Source organism: Sinocyclocheilus grahami, unplaced genomic scaffold (genome assembly GCF_001515645.1).
Source record: "Sinocyclocheilus grahami isolate Dianchi unplaced genomic scaffold, SAMN03320097.WGS_v1.1 scaffold47.1, whole genome shotgun sequence".
In the NCBI taxonomy this organism is placed as follows: Eukaryota; Metazoa; Chordata; class Actinopteri; order Cypriniformes; family Cyprinidae; genus Sinocyclocheilus; species Sinocyclocheilus grahami.
This window is the reverse complement of record NW_015505226.1, coordinates 1,559,912-1,572,176: the sequence shown is the minus strand read 5'-3', so window position 1 is coordinate 1,572,176 and position 12,265 is coordinate 1,559,912. Positions and strand designations below refer to the sequence as shown.

The 12,265-nt window shown below is 37.0% G+C and overlaps 1 protein-coding gene across 1 annotated transcript; it reads right to left on the bottom strand.

The window, feature by feature from the left end:
• Positions 1–4,922: 4,922 nt before the first annotated feature.
• On the bottom strand, positions 4,923–11,461 carry LOC107582829 (rho guanine nucleotide exchange factor 25-like). The gene is made up of 15 exons (XM_016268852.1): positions 11,341–11,461; positions 9,183–9,523; positions 8,717–8,791; positions 8,507–8,631; positions 8,343–8,409; positions 8,164–8,267; positions 8,004–8,073; positions 7,785–7,874; positions 7,582–7,674; positions 6,497–6,547; positions 6,302–6,379; positions 5,900–6,091; positions 5,634–5,814; positions 5,343–5,527; positions 4,923–5,196 (listed from the first exon to the last, which is right to left on the bottom strand). The coding sequence occupies exons 1-14, from the start codon at positions 11,429–11,431 to the stop codon at positions 5,346–5,348; spliced, it is 1,740 nt and encodes a 579-aa protein (XP_016124338.1). The 5' UTR covers positions 11,432–11,461; the 3' UTR covers positions 4,923–5,196; positions 5,343–5,345.
• Between the last annotated feature and the right edge of the window lie 804 nt (positions 11,462–12,265).

The following is a 12,265-nucleotide window of genomic DNA, read 5'->3' as shown; positions in this document are numbered from 1 at the left end:
CCCCCATAAAAACAGGAGGGGGGATCTTTTTTCCCTTAATAAATGAAATCATCATTTAAAAACTACATTTTGTATTTACTTGCATTATCTTTGTGTAATATTAAAATTAGTTTGATGATCTGAGTCTTTTAAGTGTGACAAATATGCAAAAAATAAAAAAAACAGGAAGGGGGTAAAAACCTTTTCACACCACTGTATATGTGTAAAATGTGCATATATGCCTTTTGTTTTATTAAAGCAGCAGCAAGTGTCATTATAAGAAATTACAAACACGCTGACACAAAAAGGGACACAAATTTCCTCATTTCTATATTTTGTTTTACAGAGTTTTTTATCGATGGACTCGGCTCCCTGCATGTTGGGTCATGTGATGATGTCATAGTGAACCACGCCACCAAAATCAAGCTGCCATGGGGCGAGTCGGAAAGCGACAAAACTTACGCAAAGTTCCGCTACCCTCCTGCTTCATCTGATGCGACACACACCAAAAATGGCCTCTTGTACTTCAAAAACCGCTTCCAGTGTCTAACACACAACTGAACACACCCTGGCTATGCCTTCTTCCCTTTCTCTCATCCCCCATAAACGAACACTCTCTCCCTGAGTAGCTAAAGGGACCTGTGAAGACACTGGAAGTGTGCTGTGTATGTACTGTATTTGGTCCCATGTGAGTATGGGGGAGTTCAAATAAGCCTATTCTTTTGGAAAAGGTCATAATGTGATCACATGACTGACGGATGAGATGCACATTGATGGCTGGTTAAGATTTTTTTGATACCTGAAGATGTCGTATTTTTGTGTCTCCTTTCTTTAGCTTTATTTTTGTTCAAGATCAAACCATTCTGTAAATTATGCACAGCCGTCTTTTTCTCCTCAGCCAACCGTGTTTCAGTATCACATTTAAAGGGATAGTGAGACCAAAAATGAATTCTGTCATCATCTACTCACGTGGATGTTGTTTCAAATGCATAAAGGAGACTTTCAAGCTCCTTAATGACAAGGATTTTTTGACAAAATTTTCATTTTTGAGTGAACTAGTCCTTTAATTGATGAGAAAACAGAAGAAGTTTCTTTTGAAACGAAGAGAAGACAGCGGAGGTAAACATTTTGAACCATGACTTTTAGAATTTTTAAGTCCAGTTAAAGGGAGACCATTTCTTTGGGACGTTGACATAGAATGTCACATCAGCTCCCTGCCTGGCATTAATCGTGTGTGTGCTTATGTGTGTCTGTGTGTGTTTTATTGAGGGTCGTATCTCTCTGTATGTTTGCACTAAAACAAATGGACTTCAATTGGAGCGACTCGACCCTCAGCGTCACTAAAAAGAAGGAATGGACTGAACATCATTATCAAGCTAAAACCACAGACAATCCAAAATATCACTTTCATTATCTCTCTCTCCCTCTCACATACACTCTTCGACAGATTTCTCAGCAAAAGATGGAGGGGTGATTCATTGTACAGTATTTTTTTTTTGTTTTAAAGAGTGACTGTGCCAAAGGCTTAATTGCTGTCCTTGTATGACTTGTTTATTGTTTGTACTTTTTTAAAATTTCCTTTATTCTTGGTTCTTTTTAAGATTGTATCCTATTGTACTGAAGCATGAAGATAGCAGCCAGATGTAAAGTCCAATGCCAGCTTTTATAAATTTAGTTCACATCATAAGAGTATATTCCAAAGGCGCTTACTGTACGGGTTTTATTTGTTTATTTATTTATTTGTTTGATTGTTTGTTTGTTTGAGCTGGATTTCATCCAAAGCCAGATTTGTTGGGAAAAAGGTCAAGTCAGTGGCTTTTGCTATGCGGAATGGCTGAGAAAACTAGCCTTACTAAAATAAAAAAAGCAGCATTAATAAACTTTTCAGAGTAAATGGCAGAGATGTGCAAATAACAAAAAATATTAAATAAAATGGTTATTCAAATGTTAGGCTATATCTACACAGTATCAGTCAAAAATATGAAAACACTTACTGATTCTTTATTCATTCTTCTTATTTTCCACAAATTTTATGATGAAAATGTCGAACCTAAAAACAAATCAAAATTAAATGTTATATTCTAGCTTTTTTAAAGTAGCTAAACTCTGCTCAATAATCCATTTTTAAAAAACTAGGTAAACAGACACTATGTATATTTCTCAACAAAAATTAACCTTTAAGATCAAAAGGTCATGATAAATGTGTCCAAGCCTTGATTTGTACTCTATTTGATAGAAATAAATAATAGTTAAAAAAATTACCTGTATGCAGCCACCTTCTGTAGAGTAAAAGCATGGAAGAAGCCGATGTAATTGCTGTCTAATCCAATGTATAACATCCTTGTGCATAATTTTAATTACGTTTGTTTGCATATTGTTTGTTTTATGTGTGTGTGTGTGGGAGAGAGATAAGTGTTTTTTTTAAACTACATCAAGTGGGCTTTACTTTGTCGTTCATGAACAGCATGAGGCCCTAATGACTGTTTGCTGCATTATACATTGAATCACAGATTCTTCAAATAATGTTCAACATTATGGCCTTGTCAAAGATTATACCGATGTGTGTGAGTGTGTGATAGTTTTCCCCTTCCTTTCTGTTATATCCTGTCTAAAAATGGTGCCATACAGGAGTAAATAAGTGCATGACTGTCCAGAAAGCCTTAAAAGAGGTTAAGGAAGTGAAAGAACACAGTGTAAAAAAGAGGTACATAATGGATTTTACATAATACATAATTCAGTACATAATGGATTTTAATGAGTGCACAGGTTGAATATAACAAGCAATGGTGTAAAATGGAATTGAAAACTAACTCTTGTGCACTTGCTTTGTATCTTGAATGCCATGTGATGCTCCTCAAAACAGAAAAAAGGTATAAAATACTTTTACATTTTTCTTTATCGCTCTCTACCAGTCCTGAAAAAGACAACTGAAGGATGCATTCCTGCAATACTAAGTATAGAACTGCTATGATTCTGTTTGAAGAATGCTTCCATTTGTCTGCCCTGCATATTCAGGTGTAAGCATGAGCGCAAGGTCAAAAAGGAGCATGTAAAAGCATTGGTGTAAGGCTACTTGATTCTTACGGTTAGTTTCAGATGAGCTTAAGATGATAGGAGCTTGAACAGATATGGGAAGCTGAATATCTGATTTTCTGGCTGTGTATTAAATGGCGAGTTTGAATTTTTGATGATATTTAAAGTGTGTTTCTCAAAAACCTCCCTGCTTCCTCTTCACTTTACTGCAATGATCATGATTCTGTCTCCTCATCTCTGGGTTTCTCACTGTGTCTGCATGACTCCTAATTTCTGTTGGTGTTTTGTATCTCTACCAGTGGGTAGCTAATTCTCTGTCCCCCAAAAAGTATGGCTGCCTAGTGATCATTTTTAAAGGGGTCATATGATGCTGCTAAAAATAACATTATTTTGTGTATTTGGTGCAATGAAATGTGTTTATGCGGTTTAAGGTAAAAAAAAACATTATTTTCCACATACTGTACATTATTGTTTCTCCTCTATGCCCCGCCTTTCTGAAACGTGTCGATTTTTACAAAGCTCATCGGTCTGAAAAGCGAGGTGTGCCCTGATTGGCCAGCTATCGAGAGCATTGTGATTGGCCGAATACCTCAAGCATGTGACGGAAATGTTACGGCCCTTTACCATATTGTGATGCCCTGTCTGGCCGGAGCGACGAGACATAAACATTAAAACCCATTATAAACGAGGCATTTGTTGCATCCAGTGGGGACATAATTATGGATTATAATGACTTATACTGTCTTTCTACGCGTTGCGTTGCGTTGCGTTGCATCGCAGAGCAGCCGGCATTGTTGTCTACTCTACCTGGATCAGGAAACAGTCCTCCATAAAATGCGCTGGACACATCTGAATATTTGGGTTAAACTGTTCTGGAACAGTGTTGTAAATACAGCTTAACCACTGATTTCTAGTCGTGTCCTCTTTTGGAAGGCCAAACAAAGTAGTTTCGCTTTCACAACGAAACAGTGTCACACACTGCGGCCTTGAGTGAGCAGTGGCCTAGAGTATGCTGAGGCCGGCTTGAGTGAGCAGAGGCGGGCAGTCTTGAGAACGGCGTGGCCGGTGGGCTTGCGGCAACCACATGTGATGACCCCGGGCTGGACTCCGCTTTGTCTACGGTGAAAGCCGATCCGGCGATCCACAGAGCAAAGTTGATGTATTTCCTCATCGACCAGCACGGATCAGCTCCAGGCATGAAGAAGCAGATATCGTCCTCGTTTTCGACTTTAGTCTTTGCAACTTTACAGATCTTCTTTATGCACCAAGAGCTTGTAACACTCCAAAGAGAAAGGAAAAATGTATATCATATGCATCATATGACCCTTTTAAAAGAACAAAATGTAGTATGCAAATGTCCCTTAAATATAAAGGGGGAAAAGGGGAAAAAATGTGTTTTCCTTTTTTGTAAATGTAAGAAAAAAGCATTTGTTGTCGAATGGAATGAGATAAAGGCTTTGGTGGTAACATTTTGTGGCATGTCTTCTGTCTTCCTGAAGAGCTGTGTAAATCTATAGACAGAGAAGTCTGGGATAACTTGAGAATCTTTTAATTGACAGCTTTTAATATGAAACTCTTTAGGGTCATTCAGTGAATATAAACTGCTAATGAATACATCTACATTGAAATAAGAAATAGTAACACACATTGGATAGCTTGATATTCTGTCTTTTTACAAAAAGGATCAAGTACACATACCTGATATTTACAGTACCTGACAAGTCAAATGCCTAAATTCAGCCTCTGCATTCAGTAATATAGAATTAGCAGTAGCTACAAATATAATCTTTATGATCATATTCGATCTTTCATGAGTTTGATCTTGTCAGTGACACAAAATTTTGCATATACAGTCCAATACATTAAATTTTTGTTATGGTAGCAGAAAATGTAATCTAGTAGGTGTAAAATACTCAAATTGTTAACATTGTCAAAGATTGAAGGTTGTGATAGATTTACAGTTTGTTTGTGTGAATTATTATATTGAAATGGCAGTCAGAAGAATAATTCGGTTTTAATGGATAATTAAATCAATTCAGTCTTTTATCGGACATAATTAACTCAAAAATGGACTAAGTCTTCCTTTACCTCTTTATAATGTTCTCATGAGGGTAACAGATGGGCCACTGTATGAGTTGAGGGAAGAGAAAGATGAGAAACTGCCTTCACAGGACTGACAGAAAGCTGAAAATTAAAGGAACAGAGTGAAATCATAAGTCTTTAAATGAAATATCAGTTCTCTACAAAAGATGGAACTCTGGACTCTATGTTTTTGGGCTTTTAATGAGCAAATTCTGATAAGTGAACTTAACAATTCAGCAAACTCTAACCTTTCAATGAGGCATAGAAGGTTGTGAAGAACTCCAGGAGCGCTGACAGGGCAGACCTTGGCGGTCTATGGAGGCAGAGCTAAAAGGTTGCAGGCCAGAGTTCAGTGAGGGTGAAGTTGTCAAGTTCTTTCCCAGGCTGAGAGATTTAATTTCTTTCCTCTGGAATTCAATGGGAGACTGCAGGGCTATGACAGGGGAGATAGAGTAGATGAAACAGAACAGTGTCCATTAAGAATTCTGCTCTAAGGCAAGGTCACAGAAAGGTCATGGAAGGTATTATGATGATGATACCGTTTAAGAAGTTGCGCTGTGTCTCCAGCATCTGTATGATGTCATTTGCCCAGGTCATTATGATTTCTGGAGATGATGCACGAAGAACGAATCGTTGCATGCTTCCATCAATATTACGAGATGTCAACACCATCCGACATGGGTCCTCTGGGCAATGATCCTCAATGCCCAAATAACTAATCTATGAAAGATACAAATGTAGAAATAAACATTTACCCTCATATTTGTTTGGCCTACAATCTCTTACTTTCTCTTCTGCTTCCCACCTTGATGCTGTTTTTATAGATGTATCCTGGCAGGGAAAATCCTTTCTTGCGGTCGATTGGCTCACTGAGGATGACAAGTTGCTCGAAGAGGAACACCCGTCTCTCTTTGGGACGCGAGAGGATGCTGTTCTCATTCTCAATGAATGTGAAGGTGTCCTGCTGCAAGAGTTTTCCTTGTGCTCTAAGCTGACCCTATATGAACCCAATCAATCACGAGTCATTCAAGTGCATTTTTACCCTCAAATATAGGTATAAGAGAGCTAATAAAACTAACCATAAATGGCCTAAATAGATAATTATTTTATAAATAATGGACTCGTGCTGTGCTCATTTTGGATACTGGAGCAGTCCAAGGTGAAGTAAACATTTACATTTCTGCAGCTTATTTGTGTCTCATCTTACCTCAAAACCCTGTAGTCTTCCAAGATTCATCATGTCATTACATCGCTTTGGAACAAAAGACATCACCTCTACTGCCCTCTGAGATAAGGACACAAAGAGGACACAAAGAGGACAGAATAATAATTCAGTATGTCACCTGAGAATGAGTTTACTCTCTTTTGCTCAGTCTTATAAGCCAGTACAGACTGCACCTACCTCAAGATCTTCTGTTTGCCTGCCTGCTTTAGTGTAGTACTTCAAGAAGTCCTGTAAATAAATGCACATAAACACAGAATATAGGGAGAATATTAGATGGACAGGCATTTTAGCTCAGCTCCTTAAATTATAAAGAAGGACAAGAATATGTATGGAAAATGGGGCGATGACTTAAACATTTCTGTGTTGTTGTTTTTTTACTTAAGATCCAGTTTTATCTATATAACAGTTCAACAAGGCATGATCAATTTTATTTTCTTACAAATCACTATATAGCAACAAAACAATTGTTGCTACTTGGTATCAGCACATACAATGATAAGATTTATAACAATGACTAAAATTTGAGGATAATCCCTGAAATGCGTACACTACCAATGAAAAAATTTGGGGTCAGTGTTTTTTTGTTGTTGTTTTTTTTTAAAGAAATTAATACTTTTTCAGCAAAGATGTATTAAATTGATCAAAAGTAACAGTAAGGACATAACAATATAATGCTAATTTAATGTAACAAAATATTTATTAGAAATAAATGCTGTTCTTTTGAACTTGCTCATCAGAGACTCATCAGAGAATTCTGAAAAAAAATGTATCAAAGTTTTTTAACACTGATAATAATGAGAAATGTTACTTGAGCACCAAATCAGCATTTTAGAATAATATCTGAAGATCATGTGACATTAAAGACTAGAGTAATGACTGCTGAATTTCAGCTTTGCCATCACAGGAATAAATTACGTTTTAAAATACATTAAAATAGATAACAATTATTTTAAATTATTACAATATTTTAACTTTCTGCCTTTGTTAGTATAAGATACTTCTTTCAAAAACTTTAAAAATATTATGGACCCCCAAAGTTTCAAACAGTAGTCTATTTGAAGAATTTTAAGCTGATAAACTATTTTTCACATTTTTCTGTAACATCTGAATAAGTAACACCCAGGTAGCTGAAGCTCCCCCTTTGGAGTCCAACTATGGCCCAAAACAGCAAGAAAAGTTTTTTTTTTTTAAATCATGCACAATTAGAAGAAGTAGCTATTTTAAAAGACTATGTACTTGTCTACAAGCTCACACAAACACACCTTCAGCAGCAGTTGATATTTCATGATTCTCTGAACGGGTTTGATGAGCAGGTCATTTAGCTGCAGTCTGTGACCCAGCTGTTGTCTCAGTTCCTACATGCAGAAAGAGCACAGGACAGGCATAGACCTTGACCTCATACACCAAAGAGTAAACACTGCCTTATAATTATATTCTGATTTGACCTCATTTCAATATAAATTACCTCAAAATAGGTTTCAATGTACTCTGAGACGATGTGCTCTGACTTTGGCTTGTTCTGACAGTAAACCACATACATGTTGAGCCGCTTCTCCTGGAAAACACACTGAGATATTAATTTCTTAACATACATTTCAATTTATGTAAGATGGATTACTGCATTTAATGTTGACTATATCACCAGCAATTTAACTTGCAAGAAGGAAATAAAACATAGACTTACATGTTTGATAAACAGTTGTGCCAGCAGGTCAGGTTCCCTCACACATTTCTCCAACTCCCCAAGAAAATAGCTGAGACAAAATAAAAATAAAGGCAGCAGCTGTAAGAAGGTCAGGTTTACACATCTCAATGGGCACAGATCCTATCAATAGGTGACATACTCTTTGTGCCAGTCATAGATCTGATGAATGTTCCCAAACACAATTTTATCCTTTCCCACCAAATACTCGGGCACCCCAACACTTTTCATTGTAGCCATATAACCCTGGAGAAAGGAGAACATGAGAGTTAAAAAGAATGAATGAGTAAGATCTACTGACTGAATGCATTTATATGTTACCTCCACTACAAGCCCCAGATTTTCCACATACAGCTTCTCTGTTTCTATCAGCTCTGTCAGCACATATCTATGAGACATAAGGTACACCAGATTTGGAGAAAGATTATAAACAATATCGTTTTCCAGAAACAATGGGTTTGGGTCACTATCAATCAAATACCAACATGCTTTTCTCTAAAGCAGTTCTTCTCTCCTGCTTATCATCCTCTGGGCTCTGCGACTGTACATGTGTCTCGTCAGTCAAGTCGGGAACTCTCTCCCCAGAATGCACATCACAAAACTGATGCCTCTGAAATTGGACTCATTAGATGTCACAAGCACAAATCTGCAATTATGTATACAAATTTTCAGTACGGTCCAGTGTTGTGTATTACCTGCAGGAGATCATTTAGATATCTTGGGTAATAGGGACTGTCAGGAGATGCTGGCCCTGAAAGTTCAGCACAGTCCTGAATTCCACAAAAAGAGAAAGTGTGTACAGTTTTAGTGTAATATATAAAAATAACTTCGTTTCTCTGTGACAAACATTACCATTCAAAAGTTTTGGATTGGTAAGAGTTTTTTAATGTTTTTGAAAGAAAAAACACCAAGGCTGCATTTGTTTGTTAAAAACAGTAACATTGTGATATATGTGATACATTTGAAAACTGCTTAATATTTTTGTAGAAACTGTGATACTTTTTTCAGGATCCTTTGAGGATTTTGTAACAATTCAAAAGCCTGTGCTGTCATTTTTGATCAATTTAAAGCATACTTGCTGAATAAAAGTATTAATTTCTTCTTTAAAAAATCTTACTGACTTCTAACTTTTGAATGGTATAGTATAAATGATGTCCATACCAGAGATCTGTAGGAGCGGGGCAGTTTTTTGGACTCCGTTGGGCTCAATGGGCCTTGAGTAGATGAGAGCGGGAGAAACATATAGGCTGACCCGTCTGGGCTCTGAATGACATTTGACCTCCGACCCTTGCCACCTCTGCCCAGACTAAGCTTTCGAACTGGGCTGCTCAACCATCTCTTGAGGGCCTTGATGGAGCGCTGTGGTGTGGTAGATGGTTGTCTAGTGGAAAGAGGCTGATGGTTGCCGGGTGAGATCGGAGAGAGGTCATCAGTGGAGACGGAGGTTGAAGGTGTATCAGGAGGCAAAGAGGCATCGCTGAGCCCTGTCAATGTGTATGACTCTAGAGAGAGAGAGAGAGAGAGAGAAAGGGAATGTAGTAGAAAATCTTTAAAACAACATTTCAACAACAACAAAAAAACCTGGTGCTTAACACAAGAAAATACAGCTTTCATATTTACGGTGAAGAAAAAATGGCAGCTGGCAACATTTGACTAATGATTGGATGATGTACTAACAACTATAACGATAAAACAGGGAGTGCAATAGAAGACTTAAAGTTCATCAGAAGTGACCTTTATTTCGAAATTACCATTGGACAGTTATAAAAAGTTTTTTTTTTCATTCTTCTTCATTTATTATTATTATTTTTGTATTATTAATTTATAATTTTAATGTTATTTTTCCATTAACATTTATCTTTGTTCTATTAAAATATTATACATGTTCATCATAAATTATAAAGTAAAAAACATAGTTTGAAGTACGTTACAGTAATATTCATAGTATTGATATTTTTCCCAATTAACAGTCTTTTACAGTTGCATTTTATTTTATTTTATTTTTTAATTAAAAAAATTTACTGTGCTAAAGAAAACCTTTCTCACTGTTGCATTTTTATTTATTTATTTATTTATTTTATTAAAACATTTTTACTGCGCTGTAGCGTCTTGACCAATCTGACACACTAATTTTTATTTGATTTAACAAATCAATTATTCATTAGATTAACAAATCGTCACAGTCCCCTCACTCAATAAACTGGATGCCAGGATTTCTGCAAAACACCAGGCCCCCTGGTCCCCATGACAACTAATCATGATATCACTGGTTTTATGACCCCTCTTACACCAGACTTCTGAATAGCAGTACATATGTGCAATGATTGAATAAGGAGAGAATTAGGAGAAACAGAGAGTAATATGGTTGATATATCGCAAGGGAATTTCCAGCTCCATCACTAATACTCATCTTGCAGTTATTTTTGCTGAATTTTCCACATAATCATGAAAGGTGGAACATAAATATAACTGGCAGCATATGGAAGAGATTCTGCCTTATAAGCAGATGTTACAGCTTAAAATAGTTTTTTCCCCCATGTTTAAATGCTTTAATGTGCAAAATGGGGGAAACATGCACTATTTGAAGGGCATGAAGGGAAAAAAAGATTTTGAGAGAGAGAGAATGGGATTCTACTTTTTCTGTGTGGAATATGGATTAGCTGTTTCTAAAGGCCGCATAACCATAATCCTGCAACAACCATTCACACACAGACACCGGTTTGTTTTTATGGTTTATGGGGACTCTCCATAGGCGTAATGGTTTTTATACTGTACAAACCGTATTTTCTATTGCCCTACACCAACCCTACCCCTAAACCTACCCCTCACAGGAAACTTTCTGCATTTTTAGATTTTCATAAAAAATCATTCTGAATTATTTATAAGCCTTTTGAATTACGGGGACACTGAAAATGTCCTCATAAATCACCGTCTCATTGTAATACCTATGTCATACCCATGTTATTATACAAATGTGTGTCCTCATAAACCACATAAACATGCACACACACACACACACACATATTGCATCAGCAATAATACATTTCTATAGACAATCCAGGTTCAGCATTTTTACAAACTACAGGTCGAATGATGAAGCAACAGAACAATGGTAATAATTAATACACTTGTTTTCAAGCTCTAAAATGTGTAATATGAATTAAGATCTTATTGTTAATTAATCCTTTTGGTCTAATCAGGTATGGGAACATATTCAGAATAGTCATCCTGTAAAAACAGCAAAGCCTACCAAACCAGACAAATACAAATACACTCAGAAAAATGTAAAAAGTGACAAAGCAACTAATGGATCTCTTACCTTGCTGTCTGAAGCAGCACTCACACCTGGCCAAAACTTTCTGAGAGAAGCATGCACAGCCACACACTCTTGGGCCACGACGCCCCTTCATACCAACCGAGTAAACACTGCTGTACGACCCTGTAGCATGGCACTGTGACGATGTTAACTCCTACTCTCCTACTCTCAGTTCAGAGGTAATCCAGAGCTCTGAATTTACACGCAACATCTGTATAATCCCTCTGCTGTTATCCACATAGACCCACATCACATCATGCCTGGGTTCATAAAGATATTCTTTCTGTAGACTGCCTCTTCACCTTCAGGAGGCAATGAGGAAGGTCAGAGTAAAAGAATGAGATAGGGAGGAGATGTAAAAACAGTGATACTACTTTATTTTTAGCTGGTACTGTACTGACAGTCAGTGTGTGAGAGAGGGAGGCAGAGAAAGATAATGGATGTGGTTAATGTCTTGGGCTCCTCATGTGCTCTCCACTGCTAGTGTACACTTCACATTTGCTGAAGTCTGTCTCTCAAAGAAATGGAGATTGCCTGTTAGTTACTGTTAACTGTCATTTCTGCACTTCTAGAGGCAGCAAACGGAACTAGAAAATTAATGACTGTTTCCAACAAGTTTCTTAAAGTCGCAATGAAACGGAAACAGTGTCAGATATTTTCCTATGTATTGTGACGGATATCCAGGTGTAACGAAAAAGAAAAAATGTAGGGCGGGTACTTGGTTCTATATGCATCAGTTGTTAATTGGATTTTAAGGTGCGGTGTTGCATTCAAAAATGGAAGCAAAAGTTAATGTTTTTTTTAAAAGACAGTCAGTGTGTGAGAGAGGGAGGCAGAGAAAGATAATGGATGTGGTTAATGTCTTGGGCTCCTCATGTGCTCTCCACTGCTAGTGTACACTTCACATTTGCTGAAGTCTGTCTCTCAA

Bases quoted from the DNA above. Each gene is read 5' to 3' on its own strand.
- LOC107582829 (XM_016268852.1), bottom strand. From the start codon at position 11,431: ATGAAGGGGCGTCGTGGCCCAAGAGTGTGTGGCTGTGCATGCTTCTCT. The intron at 8,074-8,163 runs GTATGTCACCTA...ATTTTGTCTCAG, and splicing joins ATCTATGACTGGCACAAAGA to CTATTTTCTTGGGGAGTTGG. The intron at 5,528-5,633 runs GTATCATCATCA...CCCCTGTCATAG, and splicing joins ACAGCGCAACTTCTTAAACG to CCCTGCAGTCTCCCATTGAA.